The 25,422-nt window shown below is 39.2% G+C and overlaps 1 protein-coding gene across 1 annotated transcript in view; it reads right to left on the reverse strand.

Annotated features, from left to right (window-relative positions):
- Positions 1–1,443: 1,443 nt before the first annotated feature.
- Positions 1,444–25,422, reverse strand: part of TEX11 (testis expressed 11) — a gene marked incomplete at both ends in the record, with an annotated part of 320,506 nt that continues 296,527 nt past the window's right edge. Inside the window, one exon of the mRNA XM_082682068.1 lies at positions 1,444–1,719. Coding sequence (XP_082538194.1) covers positions 1,444–1,719 — 276 coding nt within the window. The remainder of the gene's footprint in view (positions 1,720–25,422) is intronic.

Here is a 25,422-nt window from a genome sequence, read left to right on the forward strand (position 1 = left end):
CAGATTGCGTTGTCTCGGGAGTTTGTCACAGGCTATGTTCTGATACAGACTGCACAACCAAGTCTCAAGGATGTCATCGATTTCATGAAATCTGATCGATGCTGGGCCCAAAGACCACTAAGGTCCTTCCGATGAAGAGTCTATGGTTCTCTGTTATCTTCAGGTATTGCGAATTTCAGCACTTCTCTAATAAAATGCAACCTGTGTGGGACTGGGATGAACATCCCCTTTTGGTCACATGGGGCATGAATCAGCTTGCTCTCACATGGGCTATTTCTGTGTGTGTGTGTGTGTGTGTGTGTGTGTGTGTGTGTGTGTGTGTGTGTATATATATATATATATATATATATATATATATATATATATATATATATATATATAAAATGTTCCTTAGCTCCTTAGCACTTTGGAAAAAATCATTTGTCCCCCAGAAATTAGCTGGTCACAGCACTAAAAGTCAAAATGCTTTTATTTTAGAACATGTCATTTAACAACATGAAAATAGGGCAGGAGAAAACAGAAACAAAAACTCAAGAGTAAGTTTGGTAAGAATTTAAACATTCAACATCTCAGGAACACACATCTTCAAGTCACTGGCAGCTTGCTCTGTTCCAGCAGTTCTCACTCTTCATTAACAAGTGGGCCCTTTTTTATTATTTAATGTTTCCAGAAGCTCACTGTACAGAACATGAATCTGGGAAAGAGAACAGCAAATAGATTTCTTGAGAGGAAAGGAAATGTGGGAAATCTTCCCGGATCCATGGTGATGGCATGAGAGACCTGAGGCACCACTCTGGGAAGAACATACAGTACTCACCTGGGGAAAAGGGATCCCATGACACTAGGTCTGTTCATCAGAGATAGGCAGAAGAAGGGAGGAAGTACTTAAAACATAAAAGATCCTTTGCTCTTATGTGATACAAAACCTTTTTCTCTATCAAGCCTCTCCTCGTTAGCTAAGGGCCCAGAAGTCTGCTACTCAGAATAGTTCCTGGGCTTCCCTGGTGGTGCAGTGGTTGAGAGTCCGCCTGCCGATGCAGGGGATGCGGGTTCGTGCCCCGTCCGGGAAGATCCCACATGCCGCGGAGCGGCTGGGCCCGTGAGCCATGGCCGCTGAGCCTGCGTGTCCGGAGCCTGTGCTCCGCAACGGGAGAGGCCACAGCAGTGAGAAGCCCGCGTACCGCAAAAAAAAAAAAGTTCCTGCAGAAAAGGTCTTTTTAAACACTCATTGTTTGCACAGAGGCTGGTCCTTCCCTACGTGCACTGGCATTGACAGGGATGCATCTTTCCAGAGCCCACTCTTGGCATTCTTCTTAATTAGATTCCATTTTCTATTCCTAAGTTTGCCTTGTTCACCATTCTTCCTGGTTTTCACTATAAAAAATTACTGTTTATAGTCCCATAACTCTTGCACTTTTGTGGAACCACTGAGAGGAACAATGGTCAAGATCCTTTCCTAGCCAAGGAAGGTAGGGTTGTGTCCTTAACGAGAGCTATGTAGAACCTCTCTGTCCCTGAGTCATGCCATCCACCCGTAGCCCTCTCCCTCCTCACCTGAGTTTCATAGCTTCTCTTAAGGGAGCCAAGGTGGTCAAGGAAACGCAGTGCCAGGCCACACCACTTTTCACTAGACGTATACTTGTTGCTGCTGTACATAAATATTCCAATATTCCAGGACTTGATCATCAGCCAGAGAATCTCCATTTCTGGGTAGCCTTCCTGAAATCCAAGAACAGTGGGTTTACAGTTATTACTGTCACAATCACTGTAGCCCTGACTCTATGAGGGCTGCATCCCAGTATTATTAAACAATGGGTGCTCTGCTGACACTGAGGAAGGAGCCCGCGGCCCCCACGAGCAATCCTGTGCTCCTGGAGAGTAGGAGGAGACCACCTTGAAGGTCTGTCAGCTGTAGGATGCTCCATAGCAAGACCTCATGAAGTGACATATACACTAAAAAAGCAATGAAGCCCTCTTGCACAGAGTTCTGTCTTTCTGAAGCAGGAGAAAAACCTGTATCCTGTTTGGGGCTTCCCTTGTTGCTGTCCTCAGTCGATTATCTCCCCAGTACCTATCTCTAATTTTCAGAGAAGGTTGTGAAGCAGCAGTTTTATTGAATCTCTTAATTTCCTTGACCTGAATCAGTCTGTGTTTGGAATAGAAATTATATTAATCTTTATTTTTTGCATATGTATAGAGAGATTTATTTTAAGGAACTGGCTCACACAATGTAGGGGCTGGCAAGTTTGAAATCTGTAGGGTAGGCCAGCAGGCTGTAAAATCAGGTAAGACTTGATGTTGTGATCTTGAGTCTGAAATTTGTAGGGCAGGCCAGCAGGCTGGAAACTCAGGCAGAATTTCTGTTAGAATCTTGAGGCAGAATTCCTTCTCCGGGAAACCTCAGATTCCACTTTGAAGGCAAAAACTGATTATGGAGTGTAATCTGTTTTATTGTACTTCAAGTCAACTGATTACAATTTAAAAATGATCTTTAGTGTTGACAGTATCTACCTTGCTATGAACACAGGGCACATTTCTAAGATGGTCCCTTTGTCTTTTAACATGGCTGATCACAAGATTTTGCAATAGCAAAAAGGATTAGTCTAAGGACCTACTTTTGTCGTTCTTGTATAGGAGATGGACCACAGAGGGAGCACTTGTGTGCTCATTCCATGTTAAAGTCCTTCATCTACACAAGAGGTCTCAGGCCCTTGAAGGGGGATATGTGACAGAAGACCTGGGCAGCAGGTTGTTGAGAGTGTCAATGACATTGTCTCAGCTGTCCTTTCACCCATGTGGATCTATAAAAAATAACTATGCATAAAACACTATGAGAATGAGGGTGCTAAGAGTGACAAGACAAAGCTCTCATCCTAAATGATACATAATGCCTCTGGGGAGACAAGGCATCCACGTATAAAGAGGACCACACCAGGAATGTGATTAAGGGCTAGTCAGAGTGACACAGGCATTAGGTGCTCCAGCTCAGTCAAACAAATGAGCACTGGGCTGGCACAGTCAGAGGTCTAGTCTCTCTGCTTGAAATGCCAGTCCCCCACCCAATCTTTATCCACTTGGTAAACTTCTACCTTTTCTTCAAATTAACAAACGGAGTTAGTTATTCCTTTCTCTCTGTTACCACAGCAAGCTTTACATTCCTCTAATACAACTTATATCACATTGTTTTGAAACTGTGTATATATATATCTCCTCCAGGCTGAGCTCCTTGAGTACAGGGAATTTTTCTTTTTCATTTTTGTATCCTCAGAGTCCAACACTGTGCCTGACACATAATAAGGGTCCAACAGATATTTGCTGAATGAATGAATGAACAAATGAATTAATATCCAGTTATTAAAATGCTACCTCCTCATTCAGGCTTTGCCTGACTCTCCACAATTTGTTATCTGTACCACTTTGTTCCTATGGCACTTTGTTCACGGCACCTATTGTCTGTCTCCTTCACTAGGCTGGGAGTTCCTTAAAGGCAGAATGTCATCTACCTTTGCGTATTCACAGCCTGACACATGACCGTGTTGTGATTTTAACTGAATGACTTAACAAATGACTGAACAAATAGACATGATCTTAGAGTAGATGAGCAGGATATCTAGCTATAGAGAGGTTATATGAAATGTCCAGAACAGGCAATTCCAGAAAGACAGCAGATTGGTAGTTGCCAGGGGCTGGGGGAGAGGGGAATGGGGAGTGACTGCTAATGGTTATGGGGTTTCTTTTTGGGGTGATGAAAATGTTCTGGATTTGGATACTGGTGATAGTTGCAGAATTTTGTGAATATACTAAAAACCACTGAATTGTATACCTTAAAATTGTGAATTTTATATATGAATTGTATCTCAACTTAAAAAATATATATAGAGAAAGAGAAGGGCATTCCATGTGGGCAGAACAGAATCAATAAAGACTCAGATTGTGCTTGAGACTAAGCACGTCTCAGGGGAACTAACAGTCATTTGGCCCAAGCAGACAACTGATATAGGGAAATTAATGGGAAACAGGACTGGAAATGTAGGATGGGGCTACCTAAGCACTTCCTAGATGCTTTTCCTTAGAACATTAGTGTCATGAAAAATGTTAACAGATGGTGTATAAAAATAGGGTTCTTTAGTCAAATACATTTTGGAAATGCTGCATTCTATATACAACCTCTTGGAGAGTTTTAATGCACATTAGTTCATTAAAAGTTTTAGGAACTTTTACAGTGAAGAAACCATGTAACTTTGTTTAATCCAGAGTATGTAGATCATTTACTAACATCTTGTGGAATGTAATTTGTGAAACATCGGGCTGGAGTGTTAAGGGTTTTGCATAACAGGCCACAGATTTTGGGACTTATTCTGCTGGCAATGAGAAGTTACTGAAACTTTTTGAGAAGGAAAGTTATATGATGAAACTGGAGTTTTAATAAGATTGAAATGCCAGTGGTGTTTAGAACAGACGTGAGTGTGAGAAAACACATACAGCGAGAACTGTTTAAATGGACTTAAGAGATGAAGAATGAAGTGGATGAGGGTCAGAAATAGTGACAATGGAAATGGAAAGATGTAAGAAACACTCTAAAGGAAGAATCAGTAGAACTTGGTAACTGATTTGATATGGGGAATGGAAGATAGGTCAATTAAAAATGGCTCTGAAGTACATAGTTTGAATGGCTGAGAGAATGCTGATACCACTGAAAGAAGAAATTGGAAGGAAATGTTTCTGGGGATAAAGGATCAAAATAATGTTAACTTCTATTTTAATCATGTTGAGATTGAGGTAACTTTGGCGATATCATGTGGGCTGTTGCAGATATGGACTGGAACTCAGGTAATAGTTGAAAAATATCAATCCACTTAAAGGACAGAGTATAGAATATGGAGAAGGAAAGAGTAGAGAATATTGGAAATGTTCATAGTTGGGTGGCAAGAGGGAAAAGATAAAACAGAAGAGTGATGAGAACATAAAGGACAAAAGAAAAGACAATTTCAATAAGGAGGCAGTGGTCAATAATGAAGGCCAGGGTAAAGAAAGAGGCCATCAAATTTGTCTAGGAGGTGGTAATTAGTGGAGTACTGTGTGGCTAGCAGTACAGAGAGTGACGGAAAGAGTGGCTCAAGATGAGGACAGACAGGTACGCAGGACCTTGTAGGCCATGTTTAGGATTTTGGTTTTTAAGAGCAATGAGAAACTACTGAAGAAGATTAAGCAAGGTCACATATATTCTAAAATTTAAAAGATCCCTCTGGTTGCTGGATGGAGAAATGAAGAAAGCAAGAGATGCAAGAAGACCAGCTAAAAGGTTCCTGCAGTAGCTGAGGTAAGAGATGATAACCTGAACTAGGTTGGTGATGGTGGAAGATGGGGAAAAGTAAATGAATATACGATATTTAGGAGGCAGAATTGACAGGACTTAGTGATAGATTAGAAATGGGAGTGAGGGAGGAATTGAGGATGACTCCGAGATGTTTGGCTTGGGCAACTGGAGGAATGATGGTGCCATTCAATGAGTTAGGGAACTGGAGGAGTTTTATTTTCATTTGCGTTAGCTACTCTCATGTCCAGCACTGCTCAGGAGAATCACTCATCTTCAACGAAGAAATGCAACCGTGCAGCTACTCACCCCAGTGCAACATAGGCTTGCCTGTGGTAACATACAAATCAATGCCAGCAAGTAGAGATGTTTGCGCTTATGATTTTCTGGGGCTCATATCTGAAGCCAGTTTTCTCTGCCTTCAACATCTTAATAAACATGGCAGTCATATAACAGTCTAACAAAACTGTACGTGTTTTGGAACACAAATGCTGTCTTTTTAGGCTCTCTTCAGGGTTACTGAAGTGAATATTGTGTACATCAGCTTTACTGAGATATAATTCACATACCATACAATTTACCTACTTAAAAGTGTACAGGGCTTCCCTGGTGGCGCAGTGGTTGAGAGTCTGCCTGCCAATGCAGGGGATGCAGGTTTGAGCCCTGGTAAGGGAGGATCCCACATGCCGCGGAGCAACTATGCCCGTGAGCCACAACTACTGAGCCTGCGCGTCTGGAGCCTGTGCTCTGCAACAGGAGAGGCTGCGATAGTGAGAGGCCCGTGCACCGCGATGAAGAGCGGCCCCTGCTTGCCACAACTAGAGAAAGCCCTTGCACAGAAACAAAGACCCAACACAGCCAAAAATAAATATAAATAAATAAATAAATTTGAAAAAAAAAAGCATCCAAACCATGAAAGTTGCTAAAAAAAAAAAAAGTGTACAATTCAATGGCTTTTAGTACATTCACAGAGTTCTGCCACTGTCACCACAGTCAATTGTAGAATATTTTCATCCCCCTAAAAGGAAACCCCCATGCCCATTTGCAGTCACTCCCCATCTCCCCAAATAACCCCCATCTCTGTCTTTTATAGATTGGCCTATTCTGGACATTTCAGATAAATGTCCAGAGTCACACAGTATGTAGTCCTTTATGACCGGAATCTTTCACTTAGCATAACGTTTTCAAGGTCCATCCATGTTGTAGCATGTGTCAATACTTCATTCTTTGTTATGGCCAATTAATATTCCACTGTATGGAAATACCACGTTTTGTTTATCCATTCATCAGTTGATAGACATCTGGGTTGCTCCCACTTTGGGCTGCTATGAACATCTGTGTACAAGTCTTTGTTTGGCATTTGTTTTCATTTCTTATGGGTATATACCTAGAAGTGAAATTGCTGGGTCATATGGTAACTTCACGTTTAACTTTCTAAGGAACTTAGCCAGACTGTTTTCCAAAGCAGCTGTACCACTGTACAGTAACATGGTGTATGAGGGCACCAATTTCTCCACATCCTTGTCAATACTTGTTATTATCTGTCTTTTTGACTACAGTCATCTTAGTGGGTGCCAAGTGGTAGATCACTGTGTTTCGATTTGCCTATCTCTGATGACTAATGATGTCAAGAATCTTTCCATATGCTTACTGGTCATTTGAATATTTTCTTTGGAGAACTGTCTACTCAGATCTTTGCCCATTAAAAAAAATTAGTTGTCTTTATATTATCAAGTTGAAAGAGCTCTTTATAGATTCTAAGTACAAGTTCTTTAACAAATATATGATTTCCAACATTTACTGCCATTCTGTGGGTTATCTTTTCACTTCTTTGTTGGTCCTTCACAGAAAAGTTTTAATTTTGCTGATATCTAATTAATTGATTTTTTATTTTATTGCTTGTGCTCTTGGTGTCATATCTAAGAAAACACTGTCTAACCCAAGGTTACAAAGATTTAAGCCTATACTTCTAAAAGTCTTATTATTTTAGCTTATGTATAATTATAGTTTTATAATTTTAGCTCTTTCATTTAGGTCTTTGATCCATTTCGAGATAGGGGTCCAAACTTCATTCTTTTCCATGTGGCTACACACTTGTCCCAGAACCATTGTTAGAAAGACTACATTTTCACATTGAATAGTCTTCACAATCTGGTCAAAAATCAACTGACCATAAAGGTGAGGGTTTGTTTCCGGACTCTTAATTCTATTTCACTGATCTCTATGTCTATCCTTATGTCAGTACCACACTGCCTTGATTACTATAGCTTTGTGGTAAGTTTTTTTTTTTTTTTTTTTTTTTGGCGGTACACGGGCCTCTCACTGCCGCGGCCTCCCCTGTTGCGGAGCGCAGGCTCCAGACGCGCAGGCCCAGCAGTCATGGCTCACGGGCCCAGCCGCTCCGCAGCATGTGGGATCCTCCCGGACTGGGGCACGAACCCTGTCCCCTGCATCGGCAGGCGGACTCTCAACCACTGCGCCACCAGGGAAGCCCCTATATTAACTTTCTTATTTACCATTTCTGGTTCTTTTCGTTTCTCCCCATGGCTCAGAGTTATTCTCTAGTGTCATTCCTTATTCCCAAACTGGCTCCCACCTTCCTTCTTTGTGCTGTTATTTTTATATTACATTTTATACGATAAAAGCCCAACAAACAATTGTATGTTTTATACATTTGCTTTTTAAATAATACAAGAGAAGAAAGGAAAAGAAGTATGCATTTATACTGTTGTATAATTACCTAATTACCAATGCTTTTTGTTTCACTTGCTATCAACCTAAAGAACTTCCTTTAGTATTTCTTGCAGGCAGGTCAGCTAGCAAGAAATTCTCAGTTTTTCTTTATTTGTTAATATCTTCATTTTTGTGAGATAATTTTGCTGATTATAGGATTCCTGGTTAGCTGTTACTTTTTTCCTATCATTCTGAATATGCCACTGCCTTCTGGTCCCCACTGTTTCTGGTGAGAAGTCAACAGTCACTCTCTTTGGGGTTCCTTTTTTTTGTAACCATTTTTAAAAATTGAAGTGTAGTTAATTTACAATGTTGTGTTAGTTTCAGATGTACAGCAAAGTGATTCAGATTCTTTTACATTATAAGTTATTACAAGATATTGAATACAGTAAGTCCCCTACATACGAATGACTTCCATTCCGAGAGTGTGTTCCTAAGTCCAACAAAGTTAACCTAGGTACTCAACTAACACAATCAGCTACATAGTACTGTACTATTATAGGTTTATAATACTTTTCACACAAAATAATACATAAAAAACAAACAAAATAAAGAAAACATTTTTAATCTTACAGTACGGTACCTTGAAAAGTACAGCAGTACAGTACAACAGCTGGCATACAGGGATTGGCATCGAGTGAACAGGCAAGAAGAGTTACCGACTGGAGGAGGGAGAGGAGGTGGGAGACGGCAGAGCTGAAGGATCATCAGCAGTAGGAGACGGAGGGCAAGCTGCAATTTCACTCACGCCTTACATGATTGGACATGCAAATCCACATTTGCATCTTTGAAAGTTTGCAACTTGGAGGTTTGTATGTAGGGGACTTACTGTATAGTTCCCTGTGCTATATAGCAGGTCCTTGTTTATCTATTTCATACCTAGTAGTGTGTATTTGTTAATCCCAAGCTCCTAATTTATCTCCCCCCATCCTCCGCTATCCACTTTGGTAACCGTAAGTTTGTTTTCTAGGTCTGTGAGTCTATCTCTGTTTTGTAAATAAGTTCATTTGTATCATTTTTTTAGATTCTACATATAAGTGATAACATTTGTCTTTCTCTATCTGACTTGCTTCACTTAATATGATAATCTCTAGGTCCATCCATGTTGCTGCAAATGGCATTATTTCATTTTTTCTTATAGCTGAGTAATATTCCACTGAGTGTGTATATGTATGCAAATATATCTCACACACACACACACACACACACACACACACACACACACACCCCATATCTTCTTTATCCATTCATCTGTTGTTGAACATTTGGGTTGCTTCCATTTCTTGGCTATTGTAAATAGTGCTGCTATGAATACTGGGGTGCATGTATCTTTTAAAATTAGAATTTTCTCCAGATATATGCCTGGGAGTACGATTGGTGGATGATATGGTAACTCTTAGTTTTTTAAGGAACCCCCATACTGTTTTCCACAGTGGCTGCACCAATGTACATTCCCACCAACAGTGTAGGAGGATTCCATTTTCTCCATAGCCTCTCCTGTATTTATTATTTGTAGACTTTTTAATGATGGCCATTCTGACTGCTGTGAGTTGATACCCTGTTGCAGTTTTGATTTGAACTTTTTCCAATATTTAGTGATGTTGAGCATCTTTTCTTTTTTTTTTTGCTTAATAAATATTTTGAATGATTTAATGCATGAATATGGAGGAATGAATATACAAGAAAGTAAACATGACATTTTAGTAAAGAAAAACGTGAAGAGACTGAAAAGAAAAACACACTAAAATAGCTATAAGTAGAATATACTACCCTACTGAAAGACAATGATTTTTATATTAATAGAAAAAAGTTCACATCTGTTGTTTCCAAGACATGGCTCTTCAGACAAAATTGGAAAAGTAGTGCTATCCCATGCCATGAAGATCAACAAAAAAGAGAAAACATTAACTGGGAGAAAAGAATGTTACCTTTTTTCTTTTTCTTTTTATACAGCAGGTTCTCATTACTCATCAATTTTATACTCATCAGAGTATACATGTCAATCCCAATCTCCCAATTCATCACACCACCACCCCCAAGCCCCCACGGCTTTCCCCCCTTGGTGTCCATACGTTTGTTCTCTACATCTGTGTCTCAATTTCTGCCCTGAAAACCAGTTCATCTGTACCATTATTCTAGGTTCCACATATATGCGTTAATATACGGTATTTGTTTTCCTCTTTCTGACTTACTTCACTCTGTATGACAGTCTCTAGATCCATCCACGTCTCAAAAAATGACCCAATTTCGTTCCTTTTTATGGCTGAGTAATATTCCATTGTATATATGTACCATATCTTCCTTATCCATTCGTCTGAGGATGGGCATTTAGGTTGCTTCATGAACTGGCTATTGTAAATAGTGCTGCAATGAACAGTGGGGTGCATGTGTCTTTTTGAATTGTGGTTTTCTCTGAGTATATGCCCAGTAGTGGGATTGCTGGATCATATGGTATTTCTATTTTTAGTTTTGTAAGGAACCTCCATACTGTTCTCCATAGTGGCTGTATCAGTTTACATTCCCACCAACAGTGCAAGAGGGTTCCCTTTTCTCCACACCCTCTTCAGCATTTGTTGTTTGTAGATTTTCTAATGAAGCCCATTCTAACTGGTGTGAGGTGATACCTCATTGCAGGTTTGATTTGCATTTCTCTAATAATTAGTGATGTTGAGCAACTTTTCATGTGCTTCTTGGGCATCCGTATGTCTTGGAGAAATGTCTATTTAGGTCTTCGGCCCATTTTTGGATTGGGTTGTTTGTTTTTTTAATATCAAGCTGCATGAGCTGTTTATATATTTTGGAGATTAATCTTTTGTACATTGATTCGTTTGCAAATATTTTCTCCCCTTCTGATGGTTGTCTTTTCGTCTTGTTTATGGTTTCCTTGGCTGTGCAAAAGCTTTTAAGTTTCATTAGGACCCATTTGTTTATTTTTGTTTTTATTTCCATTACTCTAGGAGGTGGGTCAAAAAAGATCTTGCTGTGATTTATGTCATGGAGTGTTCTGCCTATGTTTTCCTCTAAGAGTTTTATAGAGTCTGGTCTTACATTTAGGTCTCTAATCCATTTTGAGTTTATTTTTGTGTATGGTGTTAGGGAGTATTCTATTTTCATTCTTTTACATGTAGCTGCCCAGTTTTCCCAGCACCACTTACTGAAGAGACTGTCTTTTCTCCATTGTATATCCTTGCCTCCTTTGTCATAGATTAGTTGACCATAGGAGCGTGGGTTTATCACTGGGCTTTCTATCCTGTTCCATTGATCTGTATTTCTGTTTTTATGGCAGTACCATATTGTCTTTTGATTACTGTGGCTTTGTAGTATACTCTGAAGTCAGGGAGTCTGATTCCTCCAGCTCCAGTTTTTTTCCCTCAAGACTTCTTTGGCTATTCGGGGTCTTCTGTGTTACCATACAAATTGTGAAATTTTTTGTTCTAGTTCTGTGAGAAATGCCAGTGGTAGTCTGATAGGGATTGCACTGAATCTGTAGATTGCTTTGGGTAGTACAGTCATTTTCACAATATTGATTCTTCCAATCGAAGAACATGGTATATCTCTCCATCTGTTGGTATCGTCTTTAATTTCTTTCAACAGTGTCTTACAGTTTTCTGCATACAGGTCTTTTGTCTCCCTAGGTAGGTTCATTCCTAGGTATATTATTCTTTTTGTTGCAATGGTAAATGGGAGTGTTTCCTTAATTTCTCTTTCAGATATTTCATCATTAGTGTATAGGAATGCAAAAGATTTCTGTGCATTAATTTTGTATCCTGCAACTTCACCAAATTCATTGATTAACTCTAGTCGTTTTCTGGTGGCATCTTTAGGATTCTCTAAGTATAGTATCATGTCATCTACAAACAGTGACAGTTTCACTACTTCTTTTCCAATTTGTATTCATTTCTTTTTCTTCTCTGATTGCAGAGGCTAGGACTTCCAAAACTATGTTGAATAATAGCGATGAGAGTGGACATCCTTGTCTTGTTCCTGAGCTTAGAGGAATGGTTTCAGTTTTTCACCACTGAGAATGATGTTTGCTGTGGGTTTGTCATATATGGCCTTTATTATGTTGAGGTAGGTTCCCTCTATGCCCACTTTCTGGAGAGTTTTTATCACAAATGAGTGTTGAATTTCATCCAAAGCTTTTTCTGCATCTACTGAGATGATCATATGGTTTTTATTCTTCAGTTTGTTAATATGGTGTATCACACTGATTGCTTTGCATACACTGAAGAATCCTTGCATCCCTGGGATAAATTGCACTTGATCATGGTGTATGATCCTTTCAATATGTTGTTGGATTCTGTTTGCTAGTATTTTGTTGAGGTTTTTTGAATCTATATTAATCAGTGATATTGGACTGTAATTTTATTTTTTAGTAGTATTTTTGTATGGTTTTGGTATCAGGGTGATTGTGGCCTCATAAAAGGACTTTGGGAGTGTTCCTTCCTCTGCAATTGTTTGGAAGAGTTCGAGAAGGAAGGGTGTTAGCTCTTCTCTAAATGTTTGACAGAATTCGCCTGTGAAGCCATCTGGTCCTGGACTTTTGTTTGTTGGAAGATTTTTTTTTTTTTGCGGTACGCGGGCCTCTCACTGTTGAGGCCTCTCCCATTGCGGAGCACAGGCTCCGGACGCGCAGGCTCAGTGGCCATGGCTCACAGGCCTAGCCGCTCTGTGGCACGTGGGATCTTTTCAGACTGGTGCACGAACCTGTGTCCCCTGCATCGGCAGGCGGACTCTCAAACACTGCACCACCAGGGAAGCCCTGTTGGAAGATTTTTAATCACAGTTTCAATTTCATTACTTGTGATTGGTCTGTTCATATTTTCTATTTCTTCCTGTTTCAGTCTCAGCAGGTTGTGCATTTCTAAGAATTTGTCCATTTCTTCCAGGTTGTCCATCTTATTGGCATAGAGTTGCTTGTAGTAGTCTCTTAGGATGCTTTGTATTTCTGCGGTGTCTGTTGTAACTTCTCCTTCTTCATTTCTAATTTTATTGATTTGAGTCCTCTTCCTCTTTTTCTTGATGAGTCTGGCTAATGGTTTATCAATTTTGTTTATCTTCCCAAAGAATCAGCTTTTAGTTTTATTGATGTTTGCTATTGTTTTCTTTGTTTCTATGTCATTTATTTCTGCTCTGATCTTTATGATTTCTTTCCTTCTGCTAACTTTGGGTTTTCTTTGTTCTTCCTTCTCTAGTTCCTTTAGGTGTAAGGTTAGATTATTTATTTGATATTTTTCTTGTTTCTTGAGGTAGGCTTGTATAGCTATAAACTTCCCTCTTAGAACTGCTTTTGCTGCATCCCATAGATTTTGGATTGTCGTCTATTCATTGTCATTTGTCTCTAAGTATTTCTTGATTTCCTCTTTGATTTCTTCAGTGATCTCTTGGTTATTTAGTAAAGTAGTGTTTAGCCTCCATGTGTTTGTGTTTTTTACGTTTTTTCCCCCTATAATTCATTTCTAATCTCATAGCGCTGTGGTCAGAAAAGATGCTTGATATGATTTCAATTTTCTTAAAATTACTGAGGCTTGATTTGTGACCCAAGATGTGATCTATCCTGGAGAATGTTCCATGCACACTTGAGAAGAAATTGTAATCTGCTGTTTTTGGATGGAGTGTCATATAAATATCAATTAAATCTATCTGGTCTATCGTGTCATTTAAAGCTTGTGTTTCCTTATTTATTTTCATTTTGGATGATCTGTCCATTGGTGTAAGTGAGGTGTTAAAGTCCACCACTATTACTGTGTTTCTGCCAATTTCCTCTTTTACAGCTGTTAGCAGTTGCCTTATGTATTGAGGTGCTCCTATGTTGGGTGCTTATATATTAATAACTGTTATATCTTTTTCTCGGATTGATCCCTTGATCATTATGTAGTGTCCTTCCTTGTCTCTTGTAATATTCTTTATTTTAAAGTCTATTTTATCTGATATGAGTATTGCTACTCCAGCTTTCTTTTAATTTCCATTTGCATGGAATATCTTTTTCCACCCCCTCACTTTCAGTCTGTATGTGTCCCTAGGTCTGAAGTGGGTCTCTTGTAGACAGCATATATATGGGCCTTGTTTTTGTATACATTCAGCAAGCCTGTGTCTTTTGAAGTATTTAATCCATTCACATTTAACGTAACTAACGATATGTATGTTCCTATGACTATTTTCTTAATTGTTTTGGGTTTGTGTTTGTAGGTCCTTTTCTTCTCTTGTGTTTCCCACTTAGAGAAGTTCCTTTAGCTTTTGTTGTAGAGCTGGTTTGGTGGTGCTGAATTCCCTTAGCTTTTGCTTGTCTGTAAAGCTTTTGATTTCTCCATAGAATCTGAATGAGATCCTTGCCAGGTAGAGTAATCTTGGTTGTAGGTTCTTCCCTTTCATCACTTTAAGTATATCATGCCACTCCTGGCTCGTAGAGTTTCTGCTGAGAAATCAGCTGTTAACCTTATGGGAGTTCCCTTGTATGTTATTTGTCGTTTTTCCCTTGCTGCTTTCAATAATTTTTCTTTGTCTTTAATTTTTGACAGTTTGATTACCATGTGTCTCGGCATGTTTCTCCTTGGGTTTATCCTGTATGGGACTTGCTGCACTTCCTGGACTTGCGTGGCTATTTCTTTCCCATGTTAGGGAAGTTTTGACTATAATCTCTTCAAATATTTTCTTTGATTCTTTCTCTCTCCCTTCTCCTTCTGGGAACCCTATAATGCAAATGTTGTTGCGTTTAATGTTGTCCCAGAGGTCTGTTAGGCTGTCTTCATTTCTTTTCATTCTCTTTTCTTTACTCTGTTCTGCAGCACTGAATTCCACCATTCTGTCTTCCAGGTCACTTATCCGTTCTTCTGCCTCAGTTATTCTGCTATGGATTCCTTCTAGTGTAGTTTTCATTTCAGTTATTGTATTGTTCATCTCTGTTTGTTCTTTACTTCTTCTAGGTCTTTGTTAAACATTTCTTGCATCTTCTCAATCTTTGCCTCCATTCTTTTTCTGAGGTCCTGGATCATCTTCACTATCTGAATTCTTTTTCTGGAAGGTTGCCTATCTCCACTTCATTTAGTTGTTTTTCTGGGGTTTTATCTTCTTCCTTCATCTGGTACATAGCCCTCTGCCTTTTCATCTTGTCTATCTTTCTGTGAATGTGGTTTTTGTTCCACAGGCTGCAGGATTGTAGTTCTTATTTTTCTGCTGTCTGTCCTCTGATGCATGAGGCTATCTAAGAGGCTTGTGCAGGTTTCCTGATGGGAGGGACTGGTGGTGGGTAGATCTGGGTGCTGCTTTGGTGGGAAGAGCTCAGTAAAACTTTAATCCACTTGACTGCTGATGGGTGGGGCTGGGTTCCTTCCCTGTTGGTTCTTTGGCCTTAGGTGACCCAACACTGGAGCCTACCTGGGCTCTTTGGTGGGGCTAATGGCAGACTCTGGGAGGGCTCACTCCAAGGAGTACTTCCCAGAACTTCTGCTGCCAGTGTCCCCATCCCCACGGTGAGCCACAGCCACCACCCGCCTCTGCAGGAGACCCTCCAACACTAGCAGGTAGGTCTGCTTCAGTCTCCCCTGGGGTCACTGCTCCTTCCCCTGGGCCCCTATGCACTCACTACTTTGTGTATGCCCTCCAAGAGTGGAGTCTCTGTTTCCCCCAGTCCTGTCAAAGTCCTGCCATCAAATCCCACTAGCCTCCAAAGTCTGATCCTCTAGGAATTCCTCCTCCCGCTGCCGGACCCCCAGGTTGGGAAGCCTGACATGGGGCTCAGAACCTTCACTCCAGTGGGTGGACTTCTGTGGTGTAAGTGTTCTCCAGTCTGTGAGTCACCCACCCAGCAGTTATGGGATTTGATTTTACTGTGATTGCACCCCTCCTACCATCTCATTGTGGCTTCTCCTTTGTCTTTGGATGTGGGGTATCTTATTTGGTGAGTTCCAGTGTCTTCCTGTCAATGACTGTCCAGCAGCTAGTTGTGATTCTGGTGTTCTCACAAGAGGGAGTGAAAGCATGTCCTTCTACTCCGCCATCTTGGTTCAGCAAAGAATGTTATCTGCTAGTGTTGGAGCATCTTTTCATGTGCCTAATGGCCATCTGTATGTCTTCTTTGGAGAAATGTCTATTTAGATCTTCTGCCCATTTCTTGATTGAGTTGTCTGGGTTTTTTGATATTAAACTATATGAGCTGTTTGTATATTTTGGAAATTAATCCCTTTTTGGTAACATGGTTTGCAAATATTTTCTCCCATTCGGTAGGTTGTCTTTTCATTTTGTTTTATGGTTTCCTTTGCTGTGCAAAAGCTTTTAAGTTTGATTAGGTCCCATTTGTTTACTTTTTCTTTTCTTTCCATTACTCTAGGAGAGTGATCCAAGAAAATATTACTGTGGTTTATGTCAAAGAGTGTTCTGCCTATGTTTTCCTCTAGGAGTTTTATAGCATCCAGTCTTACATTTAGGTCTTTAATCCATTTTGTGTATGGTGTTAAAGAATGTTCTAATTTCATTCCTTTACATGTAGCTGTCCAGTTTTTCCAGCACCACTTATTGAAGAGACTATTTTTTCTCCATTGTGTATCGTTGCCTCCTTTGTCACAGATTAACTGACCATAAGTGCGTGCGTTTATTTCTGGGCTTCCTATCCTGTTCCACTGATCTATATGTCTGTTTTTCTATCCTGTTCCATTGATCTATGTCTGTTTTAACAGTACCATACTCTTTTGATGACTGTAGCTTTGTAGTATAGTCTGACATCAGCAAGCACGATTCTTCCAGCTCTGTTCTTCTTTCTCAAGACTGTTTTGGCTATTTGGGGTCTTTTGTGTTTCTGTACAAATTAAAATTTTTTTGTTCTAGTTCTGTGAAAAATGCCATAGGTAACTTGATAGGGATTGCACTGAATCTGCAGATTGCCTTGGGTAGTAAGGTCATTTTAACAATATTGATTCTTCCAATCCTAGAACATGGTCTATCTTTCCATCTGTTTGTGTGGTCTTCAATTTTTTTTCATGAGCACTTTCTAGTTTTTGGAGTACAGATCTTTTGCCTCCTTAGGTAGGTTTATTCCTAGGGATTTTAATGTTTTTGATGTGACGGTAAATGGGATTGATTCCTTAATTTCTCTTTTTGATAGTTCTTTTTTAGTGTATAGAAATGCAACAGATTTCTGTATATTAATTTTCTATCCAGCGACTTTACCAGATTCATTGATGAGCTATAGTAGTTTTCTGGTAGTGTCTTTAGGATTTTCTATGTATAGTATCATGTCATCTGCAAACAGTGATGGTTTTACTTCTTCTTTTCCAATTTGGATTCCTTTTATTTCTTTTTTTTCTCTGATTGCTCTGGATAGGACTTCCAAAACTATGTTGAATGAAAGTGGTGAGAGTGGGCATCCTTGTCTTGTTCCTGATCTTAGAGGAAATGCTTTCAGCTTTTCACCATTGAGTATGTTGTTAGCCGTAGGTTTGTTGTATATGGCCTTTATTATGTTAAGGTATGTTCTCTCTGTGCCCACTTTCTGAAGAGTTTTTTTTAATCATAAATGGATGTTGAATTTTATCAAGCTTTTTCTGCATCTATTAAGATGATCATATGGTTTTTCTTCTTCAATTTGTTAATGTGGTGTATCACATTGATTGATTTGGGGATTATGAAAAACCTTTGCATCCCTGGGATAAATCCTACTTGCTCACGGTGTATGATCCTTTTAATATAAAGTTGCATTTGGTTTGCTAGTTTCTTTAAATTTTTAAATTTTATTTATTTTTTATACAGCAGGTCCTTATTAGTCATCAATTTTATACACATCAGCATATACATGTCAATCCCAATCACCCAATTCATCACACCACCAAGTTTGCTAGTATTTTGTTGAGGATTTTTGCACCTATGTTCATCAGTGATATTGGCCTACAATTTTCTTTTTTGTAATATCTTTGTCTGGTTTTGGTATCAGGGTAATGGCAGCCTCATATAATGAATTTGGAAGTGTTCCTTCCTCTGCAATTTTTTGGAATAGTTTCAGAAGGATAGGTGTTAACTCTTCTCTAAATGTTTAGTGGAATTCACCTGTGAAGCCACCTGGTCCTGGAGTTTTGTTTATTGGGAGTTTTTAAATTACTGATTCGATTTCAGTACTGATAATTGGGGTTCCTTTCTAAGTGATAAATCATTTTTTCTCACTCCTTTCAGATATTCTCTTTGTAGTTGGCTTTCAGTATTTTTAGTATTATGTTTCTGTGTGTGGATCACTTTGTGTATTTGATTTGAAGTTCGCTGACCTTCTTGGATGTGTAGATTAATATTTTTTGTCAAATTTGGGAAGCTTTCAGCCATTATTTCTTTGAATATTTTTTCCTGTTCTTCTCTCCCATTCTTGATACTCCCATTATGTGTATGTTGGTGTATTTAATGATGTTCCACTTTTCTTTGAGGCAGTTTTAAAATTCTTTTTTCTCCCTTATCTTCAGATTGCATAATCTATCAATCTATCTTCAAATTTGGTGATTTGAAACAGCTGGGTTCTGCAAGTTAAAATCTACTGTTCAGCCCCTCTAGTGAATTTTTAATTTCACTGATTGTAGTTTACACTTCCAGATTTTTCATATAATTCTTGAAAACAATATTCTATGTCTTTATTGATATTCTCTATTTGTTAAGACATTGTTATCACACCTTCCTTTATTTCTTTTAGCTTCATTTAGTTCTGTGAACATATTTGTAATGGTTACTTTGACATCTTTGTTAAGTCTGATATCTGGGTCATGTCACAGAGTTAGTGTTACTTGCTTTTTCTCCTGTGTATGGGTCACACTTTCTTGTTTCTTTGTATGTCTCATATTTTTTTTTGAAAACTGAGTATTTTATGTAATATATTAGAAACATTTTAGGTGGCAACTCTAGAGACTGATTCCCCCAACCCTGGGGCTTGTTTTTGTTGTTGTTTGTGTATTTATTTGTGTAGTAACTCTACTGGACTATTTTAGGAAAGTCTAGTTTCCTCACATGTGAAGCTTCTTATGTTGCTTCTCAGAGGACACAGACTTGGTTACGTGCAGTAGTCACCATGGGCTGACAGTGTTGAGTAGGGCTCTCTTTAACTTTCTCTTTCTCTGATGTCTCTATTACGCTGGCTGACTGCTGGTATCACATCCAGCTGTTATGCTCCTCTAATTGCATGATGATTGCTCTATTGTTTTCAACAATGCCTGGAGGTGTAAACTGCTCTACAGTCTAAACCAGTTATATTCAGACAACTTTGTAGGGATGGTCTTTAATGCAAATCTTTGAGGTTTGTTCTGACGCCAGTAAGGCTCTTCTGAGCTGTCTTTTTCCATAGCTCTCTATGGTAATATAGCTGGTCTGTGAGTTACTTGTTCAAACAGAGCTACTATCCTCCTCTTAATTGCTTACCACCAAAATCTCCATTATTTTCAAGACTACTCTTTGGCTTGAACTTTCCCACACCCTGTTTCAAGTGAAGTAAGTTCCTTTAGAGAGAAGTTTGAAGCTCTCTGTTCTTATGGACTGCCTTTCTCCCTGGGGAAAATCTCTGAGCCTCTGCTCCAGACCTTTGAGGGGTGGGAGGGGGGAGCAGTGGACTCCTTTCCTCTGAGTGATACCTCTTGTTTAACAGAAGGGTGCTGGGTAGGGTAGTAGTAGTAGTCTCTGGTTTTCTTGGATTGCCTCTTTGGGTATGGAACCACTGCCCTAAGAGTTAGCTGGGAAAAGGAAAACCAGGGCTCTAATATTCTTGGTCTGACTTGCCTGAGGTACATAATCTGCCCTATAAGTGGAGGCTGGGTGAAGGAAGGGAGGCTCATTCTCTTGGCCATACTTGCCAGGAACTGAGGCTTTGCAACTTGCATCTCAAGGTGGAATGAGAAGTGTTGGCAGCCTGCTGCTCTTTGTGGCATACCATATCACTTGAGGGGGGTGTGAGCATTGTTTTCCTGGCCATACTTGCCTGGAATGGAGCTTCCCTCATGCTAATCTGGGGGAGAGACAGGAAGGGAGTAGGTCATGGCTCAAGTACCACAGACTCACTCACGTTTCTTTCCAAGATTTAGTAGATATTCTATAGATCTTTCTTCATTTTATGTATGCTCTAAGGACAATTTCCAGAGACTTTAAATGTTTTTTTCTGTATTTTTTTTTGCCCATTTCTTCCAATGTTGGTAATATTTCTCTTACTGATTACTAATTTAAATAGGTTTAAAATATTTTATCCAAGTTTGTGGTTGTTTTGCTGGGCAGCTGGTCCTATCAGGTTCTCATGCTGCCACTCCAAAAGTGGAAATCTCTAGAAAACTCATTTTATTGATAAGAAAACAGACCAAGAGAGGTGGTGCCATCTGCCTAGAGCCACAGTGTGTTTGTGGCACAGATGAGACTAGAAGCCAGGGGCACTCACTCTTGGTTGAGTGCTCCTTTGACTGGTTACCCTGTATATATATATATATTTTTTTAATTTATTTTTTTGCGGTATGTGGGCCTCTCACTGTTGTGGCCTCTCCCATTGTGGAGCACAGGCTCCAGACGAGCAGGCTCAGCGGCCATGGCTCACGGGCCCAGCCGCTCCGTGGCATGTGGGGTCTTCCCGGACCGGGACACAAACCTGTGTCCCCTGCATCAGCAGGCGGACTCTCAACCACTGCGTTACCAGGGAAGCCCAAGATATTTTTTAAAAAATAGAAAAAATCAGTAAAACCGAGAGCTGGTTTTTTAAGAAGATAAACAAAATTGACAAACCACTATCCAGGATCACCAAGGAAAGAGATAGTACCCAAATAAACAAAATAAGAAATGGAGGCAGAAAAATAATGACCAATACCACAGAAATACAAAATATTATAAGAGATTACTATGAACAGTTATACGCCAACAAATTGGAGAACCTAAAAGAAGTGGACAAGTTTCTAGAAACATAGCCTGCCAAAACTGAGTTAAGAAGAAACAGATAATTTTTTTCCTTTTCCATTATGGTTAATCACAAGATATTGAATATAGTTCACTGTGCTATACAGTAGGACCTTGTTGTTTATCTATTTTATACAGAGTAGTTTGTATCTGCTAATCCTAAACCCCTAATTTATCCCCCCCCACCCCCTTTCCCTTTTGGTAACCGTAAGTTTGTTTTCCATGTCTGTGAGTCTCTTTATGTTCTGTAAATACGTTTATTCGTATCATATTTTAGATTCCACATATACGTGACATCAAATGATATTTGTCTTTGTTGGACTTACTTGACTTAATATGGTAATCTCTAGGTCCATCCATGTTGCTGCAAATGGCATTATTTTGTTCTTTTTTATGGTTGAGTAGTATCTGTGTGTGCATGTATATCTATCTATCTATCTATCTATCTATCTATCTATCTATCTATCTATCATATCTTCTTTACCCGTTCATCTGCTGACAGACATTTAGGTTGCTTCCACGTCTTGGCTATTGTAAATAGTGCTGGTATGAACATTGGGTGCATGTATCTTTTTCAATTAGAGTTTGCTCCGGATACATGCCCAGAACTGCAGGATGATATGGTAACTATATTTTTAGTTTTATAAGGAACCTCCATACTGTTCTCCATATTGGCTGTATCAATTTACATTCCCACCAACAGTGCAAGAGTATTCCCTTTTCTCCACACCCTCTCCAGCATTTGTTGTTTGTAGATTTCTCTGATCATGCCCATTCTAACCGGTGTGAGGTGATACCTCATTGTAGTTTTGATTTGCATTTCTCTATTAGTGATGTTGAGCATATTTTCATGTACCATCTGTATGTCTTCTTTGGAGAAATGTCTGTTTAGGTCTTCTGCCCATTTTTTGATGGGGTTGTTTTTGTTATTGAGTTGTATGAGCTGTTTGTATATTTTGGAAATTAAGCCCTTGTTGGTCACATCATTTGTAAATATTTTCTCCCAGTCTGTAGGCTATCTTTTCATTTCATTGATGGTTTCATTTGCTGTGCAAAAGCTTTTGATTAGGTCCCATTTGTTTATTTTTGCTTTTATTTCTATTGCCTTGTGAGGGTGACCTAAGAAAACATTGGTACGATTTATGTCAGAGGATGCTTTGCCTATGTTCACTTCTAGGAGTTCTTTGGTGTCATGTTTTATATTTAAGTCTTTAAGACATTCTGAGTTTATTTTTATGTATGGTGTTAGGGGGTATATCCAGTTTTCCCAGCACCACTTGCTGAAGAAACTGTCTTCTCCATTGTATATTCTTGCCTCCTTTTTCACAGAGTAATTGACTGGAGATTTGTGGGTTTCTTTCTTTTTTTTATTTTTATTTTTTGCGGTACACGGGCCTCTCACTGCTGTGGCCTCTCCCGTTGTGGAGCACAGGCTCCGGACGCGCAGGCTCAGCAGCCACGGCTCACAGGCCCAGCCGCTCCGTGGCATGTGGGATCCTCCCGGACCGGGGAACGAACCCATGTCCCCTGCATCGGCAGGCGGACTCCCAACCACTGCACCACCAGGGAAGCCCTTGTGGGTTTATTTCTGAGCTCTCTATTCTGCTCCATTGATCCATGTGTGCTTTTGTGTCGATATGATGCCATTTTGATTACTGGAGCTTTGTAGTATTATCTGAAGTCTGGGAGGGTTATGCCTCCAGCTTTGTTCTTTTTCCTCAGGACTGCTTTGTCAATTCTGGATCTTTTATGGTTCTATATAAATTTTAGGATTATTTCTTCTAGTTCTGTGAAAAGTATCATGGGTAATTTGATAGGGGTTGCATTGAATCTGTAGATTGTTTTGGGTAGTATGGACATTTTTTTTTTTTGTGGTACGTGGGCCTCTCACTGTTGTGGCCTCTCCCAATGCGGAGCACAGTCTCTGGACGCGCAGGCTCAGCGGCCACGGCTCACGGGACCAGCCGCTCCGCGGCATGTGGGATACTCCCGGACCGGGGCACAAACCCGCGTCCCCTGCATCGGCAGGCGGACCCTCAACCACTGCGCCACCAGGGAAGCTCAGTATGGACATTTTAACATTATTAATTCTTCCAATCCAAGAGCATGGGATATCTTTCCATGAAGAAACAGATAATTTGAACAGACCAATCACTAGAAGTGAAAATAGAATCTGTAATAATAATAAAAAGTCCCTGCAAAAAAAAAGTCCAGGACTGGATGGCTTCACTGGGGAATTCTACCAAATATACAAAGAACTTATACCTATCCTTCTCAAACTATTCCAAAAAACTGAGGAGGAGGGAACACTCCCAAAAATTCATTCTATGAAGCCACTATCACCCTGATACCAAAACCAAAGACACTACAAAAAACAGAAAATTATAAGCCAGTATCTTTGACAACTATAGAGGCAAATATCCTCAAAAAATATTTTTAGCATACCGAATACAATAATACATAAAAAGGATCATACACCATGTTCAAGTTGGATTCAATCCAGGGTCGCCATGATGCTTCAATATATGCAACTCAATCAATGTGATACACCACATTAATAAAACACAAAAACCATACGATTATCTCAATAGACGCAGAAAAAGTGCTTGATAAAATTCAACATCCATTCATGACAAAAACTCTCATCCATCAAGGTGTGTATAGAGGGAACATATCTCAACACAATAAAAGCCATTTACGACAAACCGACAGCCACATAATACTCAATGGTGAAAAGATGAAAGCCTTCCCAATAAATTCAGGAACAAGACAAGGATGCCCACTCTCACCACTTCTATTCACCATAGTATTTGAAGTCCTAACCATAGCCATCAGAGAAGAAAAATAAATAAAAGGTATCCAAATTGGAAGGGAAGAATTAAAACTGTGACTATTTGTAGATAACATGATACTCTATATAGAGCACCCTAAAGACTTCACACAAAAACTATTAAAAGTGATAAATGAATTCAGAAAGGTAGCAGGCTACAAGATTAATATAGAGAAATCTGTTGCATTTCTTTGCACTAACAATAAAATATCAGAAAAAGAAAGTTTAAAATAATTCCCATTTACCCCAATAAAGATGTTAAAAAAATAATAATTCCCATTTAAAATTGCATCAAAAATACCTAGGGATAAACTTAATCAAGGAGGTGAAAGACCTATATGCTGAAAATGATAAAACACTGATAAAACTGAATATGATTTAAAGAAATGGAAATATATCCCATGCTCTTGGACCGGAAGAGTTAATATTGTTGAAATGGCCATACTGCCCAGAGCAATCTACAGATTTAATGTCATCCCTATCAAAATACCCATGACATTTTCCACAGAACTAGAACAAATAATCCTAAAATTTATATGGAACCACAAAAGACCCAGAATTGCCAAAGCAAGCCTGAAGAAAAAGAACAAAGCTGGAGGCATAACCCTCCCAGACTTCAGATACTACTACAAAGTTACAGTAATAAAAATGGCATGGTACTGACAGAAAAACAGACATATGGATCAATGGAACAGAATAGAGAGCTCAGAAATAAACCCACACACTAACGTTTAATTGACAAAGGAGGCAAGAATATACAATAGAGAAAAGACAGTCTCTTCAGCAAGTGGTGTTGGGAATGCTGGACAGTTACATGTAATAAAATTAGAACACTCCCTCACACCATATACAAAAATAAACTCAATATGGTTTAAAGACCTAAATATAATATAAGACATGATGCCAAAAAACTCCTAGAAGTGAACATAGGCAAAACATTCCCTGACATAAATCATAGCAATAGTTTCTTAGGTCAGTCTCCCAGGGCAAAAGAAATAAAAGCAAATTATAAGCTTTTGCACAGCAAAGGAAACAATCAACAAAACAAAAAGACAACCTACAGAATGGGAGAAAATATTTGCAAATGATGCAACCAACAGGGGTTTAATATCCAAAATATAAAAACAGCTGATACAACTCAATATCAAAAAAAATCAATCAAAAAATGGGCAGAAGACTTAAACAGACATTTCTCCAAAGAAGACAGACAGATGGCCAATAGGCACAATGAAAAGATGCTCAAGATCGTTATTAGAGAAACACAAATCAAAACCACAATGAGTTATCATTGGTCAGAATGGCCATCATCAAAGAGTCTACAAATAATAAATTCTAGAAAGGGTGTGGAGAAGAGGACCCTCCTACACTGTTGGTGGGAATGTAAATTGGTGGAGCCACTATGGAAAACAGTATGGAGGTTCCTTAAAAAACTAAAAATAGAGCTACCATATGATCCAGCAATCCCACTCCTAGGTATGTATCTGGAAAAGATGAAAACTCTATTTTGAAAAGATACATGTACCCCAATGTTCATAACAACATTATTTACAATAGCCAAAACATGGAAACAACTCAAATGCCCATCAACAGACAATTGGCTTAAGGAGATGTGGTATATATATACACACACACACACACACACACACACACACACACACAC

Source organism: Grampus griseus (genome assembly GCF_964374135.1).
Source record: "Grampus griseus genome assembly, chromosome: X".
NCBI lineage: Eukaryota > Metazoa > Chordata > Mammalia > Artiodactyla > Delphinidae > Grampus > Grampus griseus.